The sequence below is a fragment of the Natator depressus genome, chromosome 2 (genome assembly GCF_965152275.1).
Source record: "Natator depressus isolate rNatDep1 chromosome 2, rNatDep2.hap1, whole genome shotgun sequence".
In the NCBI taxonomy this organism is placed as follows: domain Eukaryota; kingdom Metazoa; phylum Chordata; order Testudines; family Cheloniidae; genus Natator; species Natator depressus.
In genome coordinates this window covers 208,286,032-208,309,864 of record NC_134235.1, presented here as the reverse complement: position 1 = coordinate 208,309,864, position 23,833 = coordinate 208,286,032, and the positions used below count along the sequence as shown (strand labels likewise).

The following is a 23,833-nucleotide window of genomic DNA, read 5'->3' as shown; positions in this document are numbered from 1 at the left end:
GAAAATGAATGATTGTTTGGTTATTTCATTTACCAAAGGTAATTGAAGCAGAATTTATGAAGTCATTGGGAGGTGAACTATCTCCAGTTCAGCAGGTTAATCATTAATATTTGGGGGATTTTCTTGCCATGTTGTACTGGGAGGAGAACATCACCAGACAGACTTTTAAATGATTTTATTTTACTAAAATAACATTATTATGTATTCTGGATTTTTTTCTTCAACAGAAAATATATAATGTTTTAACAAAACAAGCATATGAATTTTTGAATTTAAACATTCAAGTTTTTTTAAAATCAGATTGGTTTTTGTTAAAATTGTTTAAAATAGTTTTAAAAAAAAAAATTGACTGTTAGCCAGGTCAACATGAGAAACTTAAAATATTGGGTTCTGCAGCTAACTCAGTCGTCTTCACCTTCATTTTCCTGTTTGTTCATAATCTGGAAAAGAAACAAGCTTTCCTGCTTTTTCTCAATTTAGAACAAATTATTCCAAAGGAAAAAAATATTCTTTCTATACCGGCAGAAGAAACTACTGCTGTTAAAAGTGAGATTATCACTTCAACAGTCTCTGAATCCAAGTGCTTTGGTAACTTTCACCAGTTCACTGGTGTGACTTCCTTTAAAACGTCCTCAGCAAGCATATATTTCTTGAATGATTCTTATTCCCAAACTGGGTCTCTTTTGTGGCCTGCTGCCATTATAGGTTTTCCCTTCTAGTGAGAGAATGGTATGGTAGATCTCAAATCAAAGAAGGCTGCACTCAGAAAGACCTCAAGACTTTTTAATATGCTGCTCAACAGTTTCACTGTTGTTTCAACTGTCTGTCCCTCCCATCTCACAGGACTTCTCCTTGTCCAGATCTATTCCACCCCCAACAATCTTCTATTCATTGTATTTTTTGAAATTTTTACTTTTTAGAGAGCGGTAAGGGATTGACTGTGTACACAAATTTGCAGCGGGACAATAGGGTTGAGGTCTGTTATTTCTCACCTCTATATATTTATTTATTTTTAAATATTTTTGCTGTTAACACAAATCCACAGTTTGAGAATTGCAAAACTAAGCATCTGTGATGGTATCTTCTAGACTGAGCACTGAGTCCCATTGGGAGATAGAATGATTAACCTAAATAACGTATACAGAAGCCCCTGGAACCCCATAAGATTGGGTCCCTGATCTATGAACTATTGGAATTCATTTACGTAACTTTTTTTTTTAAACATTTCATGAATATATTGTCTCATACTATAAAATTAGAATTTATAATTCCTATTCCATGATGAGATATCATGTATATTAAAGTATTTTCATAAACTCCTTTTGTCTTACATGGATTCAGCAGTAGAGAGTAATTCAAAATGCCATAGTTTAGCTTCCACATGCAACCTTAATTTTTGCATTTCCTACATTGTTGCGTGTTCCTACCTAATACACTCTAGTTTTACACTATAGATTTACATTTATTAACAAGGGAGATTGAAAATAATTTTCAATAAAATTGGAGATATATATTAAAAAATATAAATAAATTTAAAAAAAACTATTTAAAGTTAAATCTGAAAACATGACAAACTGTTTAGACCTAAAATTACTATAATGCAGAGTCAGTGTGGCTTTTGTGCTGGCTGTGGATGCACATGATTTTGGCAGTCTGACAAATACAAGAGAAGGCTCATGAACAGAGCCAAGGACCTCTATTTGGTGTTTGTTGACCTGACCAAAGCTTTGACATGGTGAATCACGGAGCCTATGGAAACTCCTTCATAAAGTAGAACCTCAAATTACGAACACCTCTGGAATGGAGGTGGTTCGTAACTCTGAAATGTTCATAGCTCTGAACAAAACGTTATGGTTCTTTCAAAAGTTTACAACCAAACACTGACCTAATATAGCTTTGAAACTTTACTATGCAGAGGAAAAATGCTGCTTTTAACCATTTTAATTGAAATGAAACAAGCACAGAAACAGTTTCCTTACCTTGTGAATATTTTTTTAAATTTCTTTTTTTTTGTTAGTTTATCTTTAACACAGTACTGTACAGTAATTGCATTTTTTTGGTCTCTGCTGCCTGATTGCATATTTCCAATTCCAAATGAAGTGTGTTGTTGACTGGTCAGTTTGTAACTTTGGTGTTCATAACTTTAAGGTTCTACTGTAATCAAACAGCTATCAAGAGAGCTGTTTGCTGATGACTGTGCCCTCATTGCATGCACTTTTGAGGATATTCATCTTATTGTGTATCGCTTTACCTGTGCCTCAAAATGTTTGTTTCACAATCAGCCTGAAACAGACGGAGGTGGTGTACCAGCCAGAACCAGATCACAAGCATCATGATCCCATTGTCACTTAGTAGAATTTCCTGACAGAGCTATCTGGGTAGCGTGCTTTCCAGCAACACCATGTTATATGTATCATTCAGCGACTGTAAAGGGCAGTTTGGCACTGGAGGGCCCATGAAGTCTGCCTCAGGACTAAGATAAGTCTACCACACTGTACTCATCTCACTCCTTTATGGTTGTGAGACATGGACGCTGTGCCAAAGCCACATCAAACAGCTGGAAGTCTTCCACCTTCACTGCCTAAGATCTGTCTGCAGTGTCAAGTGCCAGGACAGATCCCCAACACCAAAGTCCTTGAGAGGTGCCAGACCCCTAGCATCAAGAGCGTGCTCATCAGAGCTCAACTTTGGTCCACACACAATCCACATGGAGGCTTCCCATATATCAAAAGCGATGTTCTACAGCCAGTTGAGCATAGGAACCCACAATAAGAGGCGACCCATCCTCCGATACAGACACACCTTGAAGGCCAACATCAAAGTGTGCAAGATAGACATTAAAACTTGGGGGATAAGTTGCACAGGATAGCCCCGGTTGGAGAAGTGTGCATCATAAGACTGTGTCCAGTTTTGAGGAGTGGCACATGAAGTCTTTGCTTGAGAAGAGAGTGAGTGCATCATTAGGTCGATGCCTCAAACCCTCCCACTACCAAATGCAGCTGCATTTGAAAATCCTGGATTGGACTTGGTTTCCATGTGAGAAGCCATAAAAACAAATAAACCCAGAACTTAATATACTAGCTGCTCATATGTGCTCATCTGTCAAAGCTACGGGAGAATCCATCACCATCACTATAATCTGTTAAAATAATGTAAATGAAATTTAAAAAATTACAGTACATATTTGGTGCTAAGGTTAGGTGCAGAGAGCACATTTTCTTCATTTCAGTTGATTGAACTAGTTCAATGCAATGACTAGTGCAGTCAAATTTAAGAATTTGAGTTGAAGAAGCAGGAAATTGTTCACTTTTTTTCTATCTGTGAATAGGAATTAGGTGTGAGAGGATGAGATGTGCTAGTTCTAAAATCTTGAAGGACTGCTCAGAAACAATCATTCAATTCATTAGCTATAGAGTACTTTTTTATTCAATAAATCAGTTAATGTTAAGTGCAAAATGTTTTGATAACCTTATTTTTCTCTCATGTGCACATTTAATATTAATAACAAATACCTCTTCTGTGTCACATTAACTAACGAAAGCAATTTTAAAATGCTAATTTTGGATTTTTAATTGGATTCTAATTTCCGTACAGATAGTTTGTCACAAATTACAAAGGAAAATTTAAGAAAAGCATCATTCACCATTTTCTAGCATACTACAAAAAGTAAAAAATTAAGAATCTGAATATATATTTTTGCTTAAGTAAATGTGTATTGATAAATTATATCTTCCTGTTTAGCAAAATGTACCACATGTAGTTGCAGATCAATGTGTTTTTAACAGGTAACAACCAATGATGATCAACCTTGCTTTAGGAAAATAACTAAAAAGTACAAATGTAAATCAAGATTTAAATCAATGTTTCCTGCTTGCTGATTTAACTCAAGTCAGCCTGGTACTTAATGTGAAATCTATTTTTAGTATATCCTTTACTGGAACACCTTGAAAAGATCAGTTTAAATTTAAAAAAAAAAAAAAAAAACCTTCAGTTAGCATAAACTGTTTAAAGTATGTTAATGATTTAAGCAGTTGTTTAATATTAACTCAGTGTTCCAAATAGTGTCTTCCTTTAGGTTTTTTGAAATAAGTCTGGTTTTGATTGATTAACTTTATTTTGGGTGTTTGGTGGTAGTTACTCAAGCAACTAAGAACGTCCCCTTCTTCAGAGCATTTTTAAAAGTGATCGTTAGTTGCACTGATGACAGTATTGAAAGGGTTATGAAACAGACTAAACTGGCTCTAACTATAACTTGGACTTTTTGTATCAAATTGTGAGAGTTGTGCCAAAATTTGATGATAAACAGTTCTGGGAAGTTCTTTAGTATTGAATTCCAGGGCTGCATGAGTGATGCGCTAAAGATCTACTTGTGATTGATGTAATACTTGCCTAATACGTTTTTAGGCTTGAATAGATCATTTGCCTAATAGTAAAATTGCATAGACTCAAACTTAAGCAGAAACTTGGCAATGACTTCTAAAAATGCTCAATTAGGAGTTAGCAACTTAAGACTTTTCTTCCCACCTCAATGCAAGTAGTCAGCCTGCCTCTAGTTGCATCTTCATCTGTAATAATAAGAAAAAGCTCAACTCACAGAAGGGGTTTCGTATGATTGTCATTCAGCTTTTTCAGCCAATGGTTGCAGGATCAATCTGCATTCACAAAGCTTTTCTGGCTTTGGAAGACTTTGAGATCAGAGATCTGTTTAATCCTGACTGATTTCGATAGACTGAAGGCCTCTGTTTTCTTCAGCCACTCAACACTCACAATTCTCTTATTCCTAGAGGTTATTTCTGGTGCCTTGCAAGAACATATCTTTCTTCAAATTAAGTATTTAGACTCAAATTTAGGTCTGCCTGAAACAAAAAATGGCTTGTCTGAGCTACTACAAAGGTGATGAGATCTGTCCAAGAGGCTGTGATTAGTGATTTGGTGCTAAAGTTTCTCACAAATCCCTTGTCAGGTATGTAGGTAGGTTTTTTCAGATGGGGAAATGGAGACAGATTCAGAAACATACCCAGATGCTGAGTCAGGGGCTGAGCTGGGCTTGTAATTTAAGATTCATTTTCATCCAGTCCATCAAACCATGCTGCTTCTCTGGTTTCCTGGATCTTCTCCGCATAAGTGTCGGCAAAATAAGCAATATCCTGTTTTACTAACCAAAAAGCCTTGTGGTCATTATTCCAAGGAGGAGTATGTCTTCATACTGTTACTTCTGATTAAAAGTACAGAGCAGGCAGAGTTTAAGGTGGTACATCCATCATTGAATTTTGCCATAGTACAACACGTTACAGCACGTCTCGGCATTGCTAGACTCTCTTCCAAAATGGTGCGAGGGACCTGGCTCCACACAGTACAGGGGGAGGTCTTTTCACTATCACGTAAGTTTGGACTGCCTTTAAATCTGGTCAGTTTTCTGTGACGGATGTAGAGTTGCTTTGTAATCACTTAGGAATAGGGCTCTGCTTGTCTGACAGTGGTAAGGGGTTTATGGTCGGACTACAAGGAGTCAGCATGAACAAGGTAAATATCTTCAGAGTGCCACCCATTTATTTATGCACTTGAAGGACAATATTATACTCGTTTGCTTTGATATCTGACTTCTAACCTCCTGTTGAGCTCACTGGGCCAATTTGTTAAGGGGGAGAATCACAGTTTGTAATCATAGGAGTATCAAAAGCCCAAGAAGCAAGATAAAGGGCTGCTGGTGGGGACATGAGACATTCTTGAGGGAGAAGGAGAATAGTGGTTGGGGTTGCTCTAGAGGCCAGGGATCTGAAGGAAATGGATGCCCTAGGGCCTTCAAGGGATGGCAAGCCACTGGGAAGATAGGTATGTGAGGGCTTTCATTGTTTTTAAATACTTTTTCTCTTATGCTTTGCTGTGTTCCTACTGTTAAGATTAAATAATAACTTGCTTTATGGAAGTTTTCAGGTCACTGTATTAACCATTGGCCACACCTCCCAAAGGGAAGACTTGCAGGTATTGAATCCATTTGAGCCTGGTGAGTTATCAGGATTGGAACACAGAGCTCTGTAGTCTGGGGACCCAGTCTATAAATCTGAGACTTATGGGATTCCATGCTGAGTTAAGTCAGCACACAGGGCCTAACAGTTGAGGACAGGTACTCAGAAATCAGAGAGGAGTCAAAAATGCAACTGCTCTTTAATTGTGATAGCCCCCATACATGCCTCTCTCTTCTGCATCATAACCAGTGGTTTACAGTTATGATAGGTGAGGCTACAGTTTATGCAATGTTTTTCTCTGTGGTGTCTGACTTTTGATTCTGTAAGATTCTTTTATCTCAAGCAGTACAAGAATATACCAGGAAGCAAGGCTTCTCAAAGTGGAAATTCCATTGTGAAAATAAAGAGCCAGTTCATTTTTTCATGGGTACTTCTAGCTATGCAAACATCTGATTTTAAAACTAATTTGCCACTTACCATTTAAGTCAGCATCTACCTACAACACAGTTTTATCTAACTTAAACTCAATTTCCTCCATATACTTAGAATTAAAGATAAGAGGTTATGGTTGCTAAACATGGGCATTTTAATTACTTCTCCTATAAAGTGTCTGTATTTAACTTGCTGTCTTCTGTAGACATAGTACAAACTGAATCAAGTTAATATTTTTTACATTTGCTGGTATGAGTGTGAGCAGATCGCATTTCACACTCAAGACAAATGCACACAAAATCATGAAGCTGCTGTGTTTTAGAAAAGCCATAAAAGGTCACTACCTCATTCTGCTACATCTAGGGTTTAGTGTTTACCTGCATTGGAAAATTCCTGGCAATGGTAGGGTGATTTATTATTGGATGATAAATCCAGGATTACGTGACAACCAGTGAAGTTTGAGATTATAAATAGGACATATTTTCTTATATAAAAAGAATCCTGTATGCAGATATTATAAATTGTATTTACCCACTTGCATAGCTTATGTTTACAGTTTAGCTTCATATGAAAGTAGAAAAGTGCTTAGCCTGAAGCCCAATTGTTAAAAAGAAAATTTGGATGATTTATTTTTGTGCTATTTGTAAAGTTGTTGAAGGTTTTCATTAAAAGTAAATTGCAGAGAAGCACATTAATTGTGCTCTTGTTTGTTCCTTTTTTAATATGTAAACATTAGTGCATAATTTATTTTTTCTATTTTTTTTTTCTTTTAAATCCATGTAAGAATGATCAGGTTTGATTTCTTTTTTGCTGGAAGATTGGAGTTGGATAGTCAAATTACAATAAGATGAAACGCAAACTACAGTCTGTCATTTAATGATTTGGAGATTATAGGGATGATTGTGGTCACCTACTCTGACCTCCTACGTAATACAGGCCATAGGCCTTTCCTGTTTGAATTAGACTATGTCTTATAGCAAAACATCCAATCTTGATTTAAAAATTTCCAGTGATGGAGAATCCACCATTACCCTTAATAGATAGAAACCAACCACTGGAACAATCAGTTACAAATTTGCACCTTATTTCAAGTCTGAATTTGTCTAGCTGTAACTTCCAGCTAGTAAATGCAGGTGGTCAGATTTGATGATCACTGTGATCCCTTTGGCCTTGGAATCGATGAATCTAATCTTGTTATACCTCTGTATGCTACGCTGAAGACTCCTCGTTTCTATTCCCCATGTAGGTACTTATAGACTGATCGAGTCACCCCTTAATAGACTCTTTTGATAAAATTAATATAGTGAACTCCTTGAGTCTCACTATAAAGCAGTTTTTCCAATGCTTGAATCATTTCTCTGAACCCTCTTCTGTAGATTTGGGAAGACGACAATGCATTTGGAAGGTTATCCTCACATATGTGAAAGCTAGAAATTTATACCCTGGCCCACAGATCTTAATTAAACATGGAATTCCACTCTCTCCACAGGGTGAATGACACCTGCTATTATGAACTCAGGGAATAAGTTGCAGATGTATAACCTCAATAATAGCAGCAGATATAATTTCCACGTGATCATCCATCTGTTATTCCCAGCCTACCAATCTCTCTTTTGTCTTATCCAGATAGAGACTCAGGCAGCTGGCTCTCATTTATGCCGTGATGTCCACCAGGACTGGGGTCCTAGTTCAGGAAAACACTCAAGCATGTGCTTACATATAAACACATGCTTAAATGTATGTTAAATGAAAACTGCCACATATTGCAAAGATGCATATTGCAAAGGTGGTGAAAAATAAATGTCTTAAATAACAAAACAGGAAACTGCCATTGTGACAACTAGATTTTGATTTATTAAAAAAGTCCCATTGACGTGCAGTGTAAGTTTCTACTCTGTAAATAGCCTTTACAAAACCTGAAAAATCTACTTGTTTTTCATATTATTACACTTTGTGTCTTTGAGAGGATAGAAACGGACACAAGGTATTAAAACATAAGAACCTTTCATTGTGTGTGTGGGTTTTTTTTGTTTTGTTTTTTAACTACAGTTTAGCACTTTCATGGCTTACTAAGACCTTCAAAGAAAAACTTATTTTTATTTTTTGTTTTGTTTCCATAGTTGCATTAAAATCTTCCAACTGTACCAGACCTGAGATAAATGGCATTCAGGACAGCTGCAGAACAACTAAGCCTGGAGAAGGCATACATCTACTAGAAGGAGAACTTTTATTACAGGTAAGTTTTACAGTGGATATAATAATTGCTGAAGAAAGGCCTTTTGTTACGTTTAATAAGCCAGCAGTTAACTGATGGGGTTTAGGACGAAACTTCTTATAGTCAAATTACTATGTAATTGTCATTATGGGATTTCTTGAACCTTCCTCTGAGTTATCTGGTACTAGCTAATTTAAGAGACAGGCTACTGGACTGGATGAACCACTAGTCTGATCCAGCATAGCAATGGCTATTTTCCTACTGTCAGCCAATAGTCTTCCAGTTCTTTCTTACCCCTTAATCTCTAACAGATTATTTAAAATAAGAAAAAGCCCAACAAATACACAAAACCATGCCTTGTATTGACGGAAGGTTAAAATGCTAGCCATCTGTAACCCAGCTTGGAGGCTGTTAACTTGAGAATTTATTTAAACATTTCATTACTTTTTTAAAAGCACAGTGTAGAACACTTTTTATATTTTTGATACCTTCATACTCAAGATGTTTGAATTTATTTTGGGTTCAAACTATTTTGCATGCCATGTTTTATGAACAACTATAGTGTTCTAAGTGCCGTTGTAATTAGTTTTGATTTGTATTTCTATTGTAAATTCAATTGTTGCTAGATTACTTGGCTTATAATAGAATGAACAGGGAGAAAATACAGTAGGTGTCTATTAAAAACCATCTGGACTGCAGAAACTCAAGAATGGAAATTTTCGATATCAACTCTTAAGGTATTCAAAACCACAGAATACCACACTGATCCAAAACTCTGCTCAGATTTTTGTTGGGTAACTAATAAAGCTAAACTGGTCAGTGTTAAAAACAAAAGAAAAAAATAGTTCTAACTGATCAAGGAGGCTGATGTGGACCTATTTAAAGATGCATGGTGGAGAATATGTGAATAATAGCATAAGATACCATTGCTAGTTATTGAATACAATATAAAGCAGGGCTTTAATTGTACCTTTAAGTGGCACACATAGGGAATAATCATAGGACTGGAATGAGACTAAGTTCTAAAAGCAAAAAAGAGTTAATGGAGAATCCAGAAAAGATGCTGTGGGTGAGATTCCATGCTGTGCTTCTGTGGGGATGTCAGCAGTGCAATAAAACACCGCTGGTTGGCCCGGATCAGCTAACGCAGGCTCATGGGGTCCCAGAGCTCAGGCTTCAGCTGACAGCTAAAAGCAACCTCCCAAATTCTGGGCTGATCTAGGGGCTGAAGTGACTGCCTGTGTAACTTATTACCCTGGTGGGTTTGTCTAAACTATGGTAGTCTGTCCCTGGCTGTCTATGGGCAGCTGTGCTGCCCAGGATCTATGCAACATTATGCATTGTGGCTCTGGCTCCACCTCCCCCACCCCCAGCAGACTCCACAAAGTTGAAGTCCCACTTGCAGAATCCCCCCCTACACCACAATTTGCAAAGTAGCCCTCAGAAGACAGCCTTCAGCTCTCTTCTCAGTTCCAGTGCAAGGGGAACTTGTTCCCAGACTAAAAATGTGAGTGAGAAAGTAAGGAACAAACATAAGAAATGAGGGGAAGGGACAAATACATTACAGATGCTGTAATGCAAAATCTTTCCTTGTTTAATTCTAAAGGCAGAAATTGGCCAGTTGGGAAGTATTAGTTTTCCAAGTTTTTTACTAATATAGAAATCAGCAGGCCCATATGACACACAAAATTGGGTATTACGGAATTAGATAACAAAAGTTGTGAACCATTGACACTTACTGAAAATTCACGACTGATGTTACCAGAGGATTGCAGAAGAAGCCATCATGAAACTGGTAAATGACAATGTCTGTTCCCAGTAAAATAATGGGACAAACGTCCTTATATATAGAAGATTATGGGACTACAAACAGAAAGCAGCATAGCTGTATAAAGAACAGATCTGACCAGAAAAAGCATTTTCTTTTGTTAAACAGAAATGCAAAATTATTTCTTGAAGGGAATGCAAAACAATTAAAGAGAATAGTGCTTACTAAAGGTTAGAAAAAGAACTGCTACAATTCTCTGGTAAAAAAAACCCAAAAGATCAAACATAGTTCTTACAGAAAGAACTGTCTGTTTCCCTGGGGCTTCTTCCCAAATTCTTTGAACAACTGGATTAATACTAGAAGCAATGGGGAAAGGGCTGCGAGAATGTCTTTCTTTGGAGATACATATGAAACTTTTAGCGCTACAATTTCATCAGTTTTGGAACAACAACTATATTCAAAGAGTCTAGGAACAGTGTTTTGCTTTTTTTAACTATACAGTGTAGAACAATTTTTATCCATATATATTTGGCTGTGGGGCTTGGATTGTTTGTCTGATGTAGATGATCCATGGGTGCATCTTCAAAGCCAAATTACTGCGATACACAGGGCCGATTTCCCATTAGGAACTGTAGGCCTGCCGAGGGGGTGCCTAAAAATTCAAATTTTTGTTGCTCCCGGGTCCCGTCGGGGCAGGGCCAGCTAAGAGGGAGACAGCTCCACACAGCCCTGCTGGAGCACTCCTCACTCAGCCCGGTGGACACAGACACTTCCCAGCAGAACGGGTGAGTGCGGCCGTGGGGCAGGGCATGGGAGAGTGGATTTGTGGAGGGGGCTCTGGAGAGTGTAGGGTGGGGGAGGTCTATGTGTGTTGGGGTATTGGGCAGTAGGGGGTGTGCAGGGGACACTAGGCGGTGGGGGGGCGGGGCGCCTAAAAGTTACAAGTAGTACCCCCGCAGCATTTAGGAGCTCTGAGCTGCTGTGGACGGTGGGGGTACCCCACAGCTCCCTCTGCCACTGATTGGCAGGGGTGCCCTTGCAGACGGAGGGAGCTTGGAGCTGGGGCCCCACAGTTGCCCAGCCACCAGGGACGGTGTGGGGACCACAAAGTATCAATCCGGCTCTGGTGATACATGTCACTTGGTCGTACTCTTTCAATGACTGAAAAGCTTGTTAGCATAAAAAGCAACATCTTGTCTCATTTGGTTCAGCCTGTTACCACAGAGCACCAGTCTTCTGGACCCAGTCCTGACTTCCTATGTGGTTCCAGGTGTAGTTCAAAGTATTGGTTAAAACCTATAACAATTTGTGATCTTGGACTTAGCTGTCTAAAACTTACACTCTCGAGTTGTGTAATGAAATATACCATCTGCTGAGCTGCTCTAGGCAGTACTTCATGTGACTTAAATGTTTATAGGTGGTGGTATAGAGTGAAAGATCCTGTCTTCTCTGGTGGTTTGAAAAAGCCTAAATTTGGCAATACAAGTTCAGCTCACATTGTAAAACCTAAAATTTGTGATTCACTTTTAGTATCAGGGGGAGGGAGACAGGGGGAAGTGTTGTGAACGAGACTGGGTTTTTTATGTACTACTTTGAATTTTGATATTTATAAGAACATAAGATGTCCATACTGGGTCAGACCCTTGGTCCATATAGCCCAGTATTCTGTCTTCCAGCAGTGGCCAATGCAGGGTGCATCAGCGAGAATGAACCAGACAGGGCAATTATCTATTGATTCATCCCTGATCATCCAGTCCCAGCTTCTGGCAGTCAAAGGTTTAGGGACACACAGCATGGGATTGTGTCCCTGACCTTCTTGGCTTATAGCCATCAATGACCCTTCAATCTCCATGAATTTGTCTATTTTTTGAACCCATACTTTGGCCTTCACAACATACACTGGCAGGGAGTTCCACCGGCTGACTGTGCATTGTTTGAAGAAGTACTTCCTTATATTTGTTTTAAACCTGTCACCAATTAATTTTATTGAGTGATTATGTTAAGGGGTAAAGAGTACTTCCTTACTCACTTTCTTCACACCATTCATCATTTTGTAGACATATATATATATCCATCCTTATTTGTGTCTTTTCTAAGCTGGTCAGTATTTTTAATCTATCTTCATATGGAAGCTGTTCTGTACTGCTAATCATTTTTGTTGCCCTTTTCTGTACCTTTTCCAATTCTAATGTATCTTTTTTGAGACTGAGTGAACAAAACTGTATGCACTATTCAAGATGTGGGCACACCATGGATTTATATAGTGACTTTATATAATTTTCCTAATGATTCCCAACATACTGTTAGATTTTTTTTGTTTTTTATTTTTTTTGGTCTGCTGCTGCTGCACATTGAGCAGATTTTTCCAAGAACTATGCAAAATTACTCCAAGATCTTTCTTGAATAGTAACAGCTAATTTAGACCCCATCATTTTGTATGTATAATTGGAGCTATATTTTCTAATGTGCATTACTTTGCACTTATCACCATTACATTTCATCTGCCATTTTTTGGCCTAGTCACCCCGTTTTCTGGGATCCCTTTGTACCTCTCTCCATTGTGGAAAACTGATCATTTATTCGTACCCGTTGTTGCTTATCTTTTAACTAGTTACTGATTCATGAGAAGACCTTCCATCTTAATCCATGACTGCCTACTTTTTAAAGAGCCTTTGGTGAGGGACCTTGACAATGGCTTTCTGATAGTCCGAGTACACTGTGTCCACTGATCACCCTTGTTTACATGTTTGTTGACACTCAAAGAATTTTAATAGATTGGTGAGGCATGATTTCCCTTTAAAAAAGCCATGTTGGCTCTTCTGCCAGCATACCGTGTTAATCTTTGTTTCCGATAATTCTGTTCTTTGCTGTAGTTTCAACCAATTTGCCTGGTACAGAAGTTGAAAGGATTGCCTCCGGAGTCTTTTTTTAAAAAAATTGGCGTTTCCTCTTCACCAACTTTTTCAATAGGAACATCAAGAAAGATGACCCGCAACATTTTCCCTTTCTTTACAGCTGTTTCTGTCTATACTGTCTTAGATATTGTCGTCTTGAAAACAATCCCTAAAAAAACATGAAAGGGAAAGAAAGAATCCTTAAACAATGACTATAAATTAATATTGATGAAAAGTAATGTCCTCAATGACTAGAAAAGCTAATCAAAATTGAAGGTACTTCAGTATATTATTGTTTTAACTCTAAGCAGATATAGTGAACAAATGTGGAAGTATTAAGGCCACCAGTTTACCTTTTAAATGGAGCAAAACACACCCATACATAAAGGACTTATTTATACTAGAGACATCCAGTTGTTAGGTTTAAAGTGAAATTTCGTTTTATTTTATCCAGTTTTTAAAAACAGATAAATTACCTGATAAAACTGTTGTAACCAAACAAGAAATAGAAGAGTTCAAATTTATGTAGGGCACCTGTATGTTTACAGAATATTAAGTATTATTTTTCTAATAAAAGCTTTGGGAAAGTGACTTATTTTGTATTTTATAGAAACTGAAGTTGCTGCTTATCTAACATAACCCATTTTTGGCATGAACAGCCATTTTTCTCTGAACTAAGCATCAGAACCACTATAAAATATGACAGGTTTCAGAGTAGCAGCCGTGTTAGTCTGTATCCGCAAAAAGAAAAGGAGTATGAGCTGTAGCTCACAAAAGCTTAGGATCAAATACATTTTTTAGTCCCTAAGGTGCCACAAGTACTCCTTTTCTTTTTACTATAAAATATGTTGCTCCAGACTGGAGAGATGACCTCTTCATATTACAGTGAGCAAAGAATCTTACTTTGACTTCTGTACCTTTTCATCCAGAATTACCTTTTGGCTGCTGGGCCAGAATTACTAATTTTACTAAAATTACTAATTTTAGCTGCTGGGCCAGAATTTAATCACTGTACAGTTTACAGCATTTTTTAATTTTAGGTGTATTCGTACTGTATAAATCAAATCAAAAGAGCACCCAAACAAAGGCCATGACATTTTTGCACTGTATTCCCTTTTAATTTATATTATCTTTTAACAAAACCAGGCACTTTACATATATCTCATAGCTGACTAAGTGACAGCTATGGGAGATCTGAAGACCTCTTGGATTGGCTATACTATTAATTTAACTCTGGATTCTTTCGAACTCATACTGTCACTTATTCTTCCAGGATTAGAACTGCAATATCCTGTTTATAGGTGGAGGGCACTTCATTTTTGAAAAGTTTTTAAACGTGACATTTCTGAATTTTTTTTAATTTTTTTTTTTAAATGTAAGGTGTTCAGAGAGTCTTCGAAAAGGTAATTTAATGGACTATTTAACCTAACCTTATTAAACCCTGGTAATGGGAAGATCAAATTGAAGTAGTAAATGCACCCTAGGAGGGTGAATTCATGAAATAACAGTTGTGCCGAGGACCACAAATGGGTAGGGGTGGTGGATAATTCTTTGTAGTGAGATTCGTTGTCTTACTTTAGTTTGTAAACATGACAGTATTTTATCTTTCATTTACTTTGTGATCCAGAAGTTGTAAATAATAATTTTTCACACTAAACAAAGTTTTGAAATATGCTTATTTGAACACATTGACAAAGTCTAACTCTAAATGCAACTATGGTAATTAAATGGCAAAACATACTTAATTCAGTCCCTTGAGCCAGCCTTTTGTTAAAATCTTGACTGGAATCCATGGAAGTAAATCAGCACCTTTTAGATGAGCTGCCAAGTCACAAATGTTCTGTTTGCTATCACAACAATTGCTGTGAACCATATTGATTGTGAGCTCAGATAAATTACCCTTTGCATGACTTTAAATAAGGAGCCACTTTGTCTACTTCTTCATAAAGGGGAAACTCTCTTTAAAAACATTGTTTGCTTGCAGCGTCTGCTAGTACAGAGGTTTTCAGCTGCATATTTTAAATGATCTGCAAAATGCTTTTTTAATCATATAGAGCTTTTTGATTTACTTGCTTCTCCATGTGAGGCCTCTATGCACTATAAGTAAAATAGATTTGGTTCCATTTTGTACTGCATATGGGATTTTATCTGTTAATTGTGTAAAAGGTTTGGGCTATCTAAGCCTTACTAAAGTTTCATCTGCACCACCCGTTGGTTGGGAGAATTGTGTTGTAACTAGATCTATATTGGTTTTATAGTGCTGCCCATTACCATAGTAACTCAACATCTTCAACAAAAAATCGGTAGCATTAGAGAAGTTACTAGTGAACTTCATGGAGTCGCTTTGTGCTTATCCCTTTTGGGTTAAAACTCTGAGATAATGTGTTTTTTTGTTTTGTCTTTATGTATTTGTCTTTATTTTTAATTCCTCACTCATTGTGGTACTTGTAGTGTGGTGTGGACAAGCCTATAAATAAGTAAAAGGTAATTTTTAAATTGTTTATCTGTTATGCACTTAAAATTGAGAATTTGTTATGCATTCTGAGCTAACCCTGCATTATTGCCTTATTTCTTCTATTATTGGGACTTTATTTAAAAAAAAACACATCAAGAACAAAATTCATCCTTGGTGTAAATAACTTCAGAGGACTTACTTTAGTGTTTTCCCTCAGTGGTGTTTCATCAGGAATTAATTAAACTCAAATATGTAGAATATATAAGTATAGTATTTCAACTAACCTTTTAGAAATTAATTTACACTTACCATATACCTATTTGGTGTGCATGACTCATCATCAGTACATGATTTGAAGAGGTATGACTGTCTTGTGATTGGTGCTGTAGGGTAAGAGGGATCTGTGGACAGAGGTGACCTGATTATCGTAATCCTGCATTTATGGACTTTTGAATATCTGAGGTTTTAAGATGTAACTTAAGTTAATTTCCTGGCTTTCAGGCATTTATTTTCTTTTGAAATTAGAGTGGCCTATTAGTTTTCCACTCTGAAGTTATTTGATAAATATTTGCATCCTTAACTACAGTTCATTACTATAGCACCAAGTCCTCTCAGTTTATAAAAACACATCTCTACATTATTATTTTGCGCAATAATAAAAAGTGCTAGATAGGAACTAGGTGGTGGTGTTATGTGCTTGGAGGAGGATGGCTCTAAAGCTATTGCATAAAAAGTCAATATGCAGAAATGTGTACTTAAGATTTTTTATATGAACTCTTTTCTTTCAGATTCAGAATTATACAGAATTGCATAGTTTTGTAAGGTACTGGTAAAATCAGGACTTAATTGTCTAACAGTGTAAGTAGGGAAATTTTTTATTTCTTTTAAAGTGATACTTTGTTTTAAGAAAAGGAGTACTTGTGGCATCTTAGAGACTAACCAATTTATTTGAGCATAAGCTTTCGTGAGCTACAGCTCACTTCATCGGATGTACATTGCAGTTCAAACTAAAGCTGGAGATGAAAAAGCAGCCAGTAGGTTTATAGGAATACTGGAATTTATGGAAACACTACTTAATCTGGAATTCTGTCTTTCGAGCTAACCGATTTGGTGTTTTTTCTTTCCAGGCATTAAATGGCTTTGTGCTGGTTGTTACAGCAGATGCGCTAGTCTTTTATGTCTCTTCAACCATCCAGGACTATCTGGGGTTCCAGCAAGTATGTCTTTTTTTTTCTTTTTTCTCTCACTACGCCCTTCCCCAACCCCGACAAGTTTTTATTCATTTCTAGAAGATTTTAATTTCCTAAAGCTTCAGTGCTCATATTTAGTCTTTGATAATTTACATGGAAAATCTAAGTTAAATATTTTGAGTTGGATTACTTTGGTACTATACTACTTTAGTATTAGCTGATATAGTAGAGAAGGGATCTTGCACCAAGCAAAATAGGAATATTTTTCCAACATGTTAAGCAAGTCAGGGAACTTTCACAGTTAAATTGTCTATACTGGAATAAATGTTTGAAGTCATATCAAATGCTGCACAATTTACGGAGCTGAATGGTATGTAATTCACTAGAAAGGTAATTTCAATAGAAACTTTTGTTATAAAATAAACTACATATGCTTTAAGGTTAGTTTAATTATGTATTGGGTTAGCTTACTGATTTTTTTTTAGTTCCTTTGAGTTTTTGTTTTTCTTTTTCTTAAGTATAGTACCTTTTTTGTAAACAATTCACTGTGTAAGTGAAGGAACTGAGTTTTTGTTTAATGATAATATCACTTAATATATAAGCCAAACAAATTATGTTGTGCTGCAGAATAAAAAAAAATCCTGTTTCGTGGAAAATGATCGTACTGATATCTGGAAGGTACAGTTGTACTTAATCTCTTCACCACCTGGGATTAATACAGGTCTCACTCTTGCCAGGTGCTGGATATACAGGAACTCCTCAGTTAAAGTCGTCCAGGTTAACGTTGTTTCGTTGTTAGGTTGCTGATCAATTAGGGAACATGCTCGTTTAAAGTTGTGGAATGCTCCCTTCTAAGTTGTTTGGCAGCCGCCTGCTTTGTCCACTGCTTGCAGGAAGAGCAGCCCGTTGGAGCTACCTGGTGGGTGGTTGGAACCAGGGTGAACTGGCAGCCCCCCTATCAGCTCCCTGCTCCCCTAAGTTCCCTATGTAGCAGCTGCTCAGCAGGCTATCAATTGCGGGCAGTTCAGCTGTCCCTCCCCCCGCTGCCATGTGCTGCTCCTGCCCTCTGCCTTGGAGCTTCTCCCGGAGACTGAGACTCCTGTTTGCTGTGTGGGGGGGAGGGGAAGAAGAGGGGGGCTAATGTCAGGATGTCCTTCCCCCCCCTGCTCCTGCACCCCGCTTACCCCATCTTCCATAGAGCAGGGGGGACACATGGACAGAGGGAGCTGCTGTCTTAGGCAGCAGCTGCAGTCAGGTCTCAGCTTGTTGAGCTAGTTAACAAAGAGTGTACTTCTGACCCCACTCTTCATACTTAAAGGGGAAAAGCGCATCTCTGTCTCTCAAACGCACACAGGGTGTGTGTCTCTGGCTCTGTCTACCCTCCCTCCTTTCCTCCTGCCCTGTAGAGTGTGAAAGTTAACCCATGAGGGCTCAGCCAATTGCTAGTTCATCATTTAGCGGTAAGGCATTCCCTGGGAAATATCCTACCCTCTGACTCCTCCACCTCAACCAAGCTTTGCAATCATCATCACTGTGTACCAGTATTAAATTGTTTGTTTAAAACTTATACTCTGTGTATGTGTATATATACTTTTTTAATAAAACATGCATAAATCAAAGAACTAATTAGTTTGAGCTAAACTGTTGCTTCTGCCAAAACCATCTTATATCCCTTATGTTCTTGTTAGATACTGTGAGTTGATATAATGGTTGGTACCACAGAAAACAAACATTTTTCTAAGAGAACGTACGGCACAGAAATTTATCTTAATTTACTGATTCTGCTTTTGAAATTATTTTCTTAGCTTTAAAGTTTTCCTTCAATTCTTTCTCACCCCCTGATGCAGGAAGTTCTTAATTTTTGGCTCACTTCCCATTCTTAAGCACCATTACTGCAGATAAGGCAGTTTAATAATTAAAGATAAAAATGGACCTTAGACAGGGAAAGATTTCAGGCAAACAAAACCAACGTTCATAGTTTATAGTTGTCTTATATTTGTAAGTTTCTTCGGGACCTTGACTCCTAGCACAACTGTGCTCAAGTCCTGACTGGCGCTGTGCTTATTTTGCTCCTATATAAACTGGAGTGTGCTTTAAAAAAAATCCATTTCATCTTAGACTCATAGATATTAAGGTCAGAAGGGACCATTATGATCATCTAGTCTGACCACCTGCACAATGCAGGCCACAGAATCTCACCCACCCACTCCTGCAATAAACTTCTCACCTATGTCTGAGCTATTGAAGTCCTCAAATCATGGTTTAAAGACTTCAAGGTGCAGAGAATCCTCCAGCAAGTGACCTGTGCCCCATGCTACGGAGGAAGGCGAAGAACCCCCAGGGCCTCTTCCAATCTGCCCTGGAGGAAAGTTCTTTCCCTACCCCAAATATGGCGATCAGCTGAAACCCTGAGCATGTGGGCAAGATTGACCAGCCAGATACCCAGGAAAGAATTCTCTGTACTAACTCAGATCCCACCCCATCTAACATCCCATCACAGGCCATTAGGCCTATTTACTGTGAATAGTTAAAGATCAATTAATTGCCAAAATCATGTTATCCCATCATACCATCTCCTCCATAATCTTAGGTCTTTTGCCCCTACTGCTTCCATTGGAAGGCTATTCCACAACTTGACTCCTCTGATGGTTAGAAACGTTTGTCTAATTTCAAGTCTAAACTTCTTTATCTCCTATTTTAAAAAAGAGAGAGACGTATTTACCATTGTCATTTCTGAATATGGCAAAGCTGTTGTTTTTTCTTCTTTTTACATTTCTGTTAGGCTGTCATGGACAATGAAGAGTGAAAAGTAAAACCTTGATAAATTAAGATATGCTGAGCTTTTGTCAGAAGAAAACCAAAATATAACAAGAAGGAATTCAATTCTAATGGGCAAGACTGGATTCTTTTATGAGCATTTATAAATGATTTAATGAAACTTTTTCTTCTTAAATACAAATTGATATTATTGTACCTCTAGTGAGATGGATTGTAATACCCAGTTCAGCAACCAGTCATGTCATTGAAGTCAATAAGATGACTTTGGTACTGTCATCAGAGATGTCTTATTCTCTCAACTTTTTTCTTTGTGTATAGTCTGATATTATACACCAGAGTGTATTTGAATTGATTCATACAGAAGACAGACCTGAGTTTCAGCATCAGCTTCATTGGGCGTTAAACCCTGCACAACCTTCGGATTCTGCAGAGAGAATACAAGGTGAGAATGCAATCAGCTAGCTTAGTTGCCTTTCATGTATTTGTATTCTGAATAATAAATTCTTATTTCTGATAACCATTTATAGCATTTAACACGACTCTTGCATAAACAAGATTTTAGTTTCACTTTAAGTGAAAATTACAGGTGGAAAATATTGTTTTGAAGTGCAGATCCCAAGCCGTGTGCATCACATCACTACTCATTAATTTCATATTGGGGTGAAATAATGTGATGCCTAGGATGGATACTATGTATCCAAAAGTGCCCAAATGTGATTTTATTTCATAAACTGAAGATACAAACACACATATCAACCAATCAATTTATCTAAAGATCTCTGTCAGGAGGGAGTAAAGGTCTTAATCATCTCTCTTTGAATGAAGTGGTGTCCCTTCCATGAAATTATGCATTTATTACACATCCTCTCCTGATACTGAGCTTGACATCAAATTTGTTAGCTCAATCAGGACGTCATTGAAATTGTGTGACATCCCTTTTTAGCACTTTTGGCCTATCTTCTGTGATGGCTGAATCAGTGCATTTGTCACATTTTAGCACTGGAAAAGTACATTGGTGGCTGTGGAAGAGTGGCTTTTTATTCCCCATTCATATATGAAGTTTCTCCCATGTGCACCCCCTCCTGGGTGGGAGCGGGCAAAAGAACAAAAGGTAGCTGAATACACAAGAGGGATGGCCCTTAAGACCAGAGACTATCCTAACTGGCCTCATGGGGTAGGTGCCAATTTGATCTGTTGGATTGAGAAGCAATTAGTGAGTAATATATCTCCTACCTATAGGGACTGGGAGAGCTGCCTTTATGGCTGGCTTCCTATAATAACAAAGGAACTGAATCCTTCCTAGTAAAGCCACCAAACTAGTCAGTATCCAGGTAACCATGTGGTTTCATGGAATCACAGACGATTAGGGTTGGAAGAGACTTCAGGAGGTCATCTAGTCCAACCCCCTGCTCAAAGCACAACCACCCACAAATGAATCATGTTTGGAGATACTTTCTTTGGTGCTAACATTTTTACAGTTTGTATTATCTGGAATACCATCCAAAAGTTGTATTTGAATTATCATATATACTAGCTTCAGTGATACTCTTAGATTGAGCTTTAATAAGGCTTTCGTACTGCTCTTCTTATAGCAATGAAAATGGTATTTGGGCCTTCACCATTGAAACTGCATGACAAAGAGGGCAAAGACCATTATTAGGTTGAAAACATTTTGGAGAAGTGTATTTTGGCATTGTAGTTTTATAAATGTGTGGGCCAGGTCCCCTCTTCCTATTTATTATTGGATTATTTCTACTTTGAATCCAGCAAACAAGGAATAACCCATATTGTGGTCAATCTACCTACATAAGGAAATTTGATTTAAAATTTTCCAATTTCCCTTTAACCTTCTTCAATTGCAGACAGATGGCATATTTCAATATTTAATAAGATAAATGTCCACTAAGCTAGGTAGGAGAAGACCAAATATCCTTGACCTATGGTCTTGGCTCATTTAAAGCTCAGTGTGCCTCACAGTTGTTCTTGTGCCTAGTACAAAACAGTTAGTTTGTGTTTGTGACTCAACTAGGTTTTTATAGTGTTTATACCAGATCTGGATCAATTTACACATCTAGCTGAAAACATACTACAGTGAACATGTCTTTTGATTTAGTGTTGGGACTTAATTTAGCAAACAGCTGTTGTCAGAAGACATATTTGTATAGAGTGGTTTACTTTAGAGTGAAAAAGCATTCCAAGATTAAAAATGCCTTTTAACAGCGCAGAGCAATTTATAAATAATGTGTGAAAATAATGTGTGACTAGGTAAGACAATAGCTTAACTCAGCATCAGTTTTCATTTGAATGATGGAAGTAATGCAAGAACAGAGCAGGAATATTAGTGCTATGCAGTACTTTCTCGTTTACTTTAAATTTTAATGGTTTTCATGCCAGATTACTTGTAAATTGGGAAAATACAACTTTCAGCTCTTTGGTCTTTTTTATTATTATTTAATTCAGATACAAAACAGATGTCACTTTTATGATCACGAGGACCCCGAAATGTTAGTGAAAGCATTTTAATTCCGTCATCTCGTATACATATATTTGTCTTGATTTGTACTTTTAGTGACCAACAGGATAAAACTGCTATGGACACTGAACAAACATTTTACCCATTGTGAGGCATGGCTGGAATTAAGGGCAGAATGGAAAGGAAGAGTTCATTCAACTAGCCATCGATTTACTGGACCTGTAAATCAGAAAATTTAGTTTGTTAGAAACCATTAGTTTTCAGTGTAGTACAAACATTTCACGTTTAAATTGTAAATTGTGTGTAAGTGTGGTAATCTGGATTATTAACACGTTTTCATGGTTTATAACATTTTCTTCTTATATGGAAACACTGAAAGCATTCCATGTATGCCATTTAGCTGTTTTTACTTTCCCTTTTTGTTTTGTATTCATAGAGGGAAATAGTAGGTATGACAGTAAGGAAGACAGTATAAAATTGAGTTTTCCATAATGAAATATGTTCAAAATTTCAGATGTAGTTCTGCTGTGGAGGGAGCCTGCTGTGTTAGTATTAAGAGTAAGATTAAGTCTAAGAAATAACAGGACAGCAATTGACTACCCCAGACCATACTATTCAGGTTACGCTATGTCGATTTCTGTTACACAATGTTTCGATGAATTACCTGAGTTGTTAGTGTTAATGTTCATATTGCCATTTTTGGCATTCATAGTTAATTGTAAGATGTTTTTTTTAACACCTTGAAATTAGAGTCCAGATTTCATGACCTTTTAGATCTCTGGATCCAAAAAAGAAGTGCCAATGTGTACGTTTGGGTCTTTTCTATTTCTAAGGTAGTTAGAAGAAATGTTTAGACATTCTTGAGTGCAGCTGTACCATGGATAGTTAAAGGTGGATTGCTGAACAGTGTTTCAGGACTGTCTAAAATTACTCCCAAAATAGTGTGAGAGAGAATGGTACTGTAGCTAATGTGCAACTCATTTACTTTATTGTGTTTGATATATGAGAAACAACAAATTAGATCTTGCTTGAGATCTGAAATTTAATGTTTGGCTTTTTTTTCATACCATCAAAATCAGTTCCTTCAATTGACTTTGTGTAGTTTTTCATTGATACTGTTAGTTCTTGAATTTCTATTAGAGTAAATGCCAGAGCAAATTTTGTGTAGGTTTTACGCACCTGATTAGTTTATTTTAATCAAGCTGTTTGCACAACTCCAAAGCTACGGCGTATATACTGCGTAAGAGATCTTGTAGTTCTTACTGTGGCAGTTTTCTCAATTTCACCTGTACGTGCATATGAATTTGGGGGGGAGGGGGTGTATTGCCTGCAGAGAGTACTTCATTAACTAACGTTGAACAGACGTAGTACAGTAATTGTAATATGTAACATCATGCAGATCATATGATCAGTTTGCAGGTTACTGATGCAGTGTTTTTTGCATTATGTTTCTTGGACCTTAACGGTTGAAATATAAATTAATGCCTGAATGTCACTTCAACAGAAAATAGTTATCCTAAATTGCTAACACAGTATCGTTTTACCACCTCAGTTACACATCCTAAAGTTGCACATGCTTCTGATGGGTAAAACGACACACTGATTTCATGATCAGCACTGTACATAACAAATCTTGCTGCTTTTGTTGTTTCTGTTCTGCAC

At 37.3% G+C, this 23,833-nt stretch overlaps 1 protein-coding gene across 2 annotated transcripts in view; it reads left to right on the top strand.

Annotated features, from left to right (window-relative positions):
* AHR (aryl hydrocarbon receptor) overlaps nt 1-23,833 on the top strand; it is a 91,003-nt gene that overhangs the window by 49,196 nt on the left and 17,974 nt on the right. For both annotated transcript variants that reach the window (XM_074945818.1, XM_074945819.1), the window contains exons 3-5: nt 8,519-8,634; nt 16,858-16,947; nt 20,017-20,140. In XM_074945818.1, the coding sequence (XP_074801919.1) occupies nt 8,519-8,634; nt 16,858-16,947; nt 20,017-20,140 (330 nt within the window). The remainder of the gene's footprint in view (nt 1-8,518; nt 8,635-16,857; nt 16,948-20,016; nt 20,141-23,833) is intronic.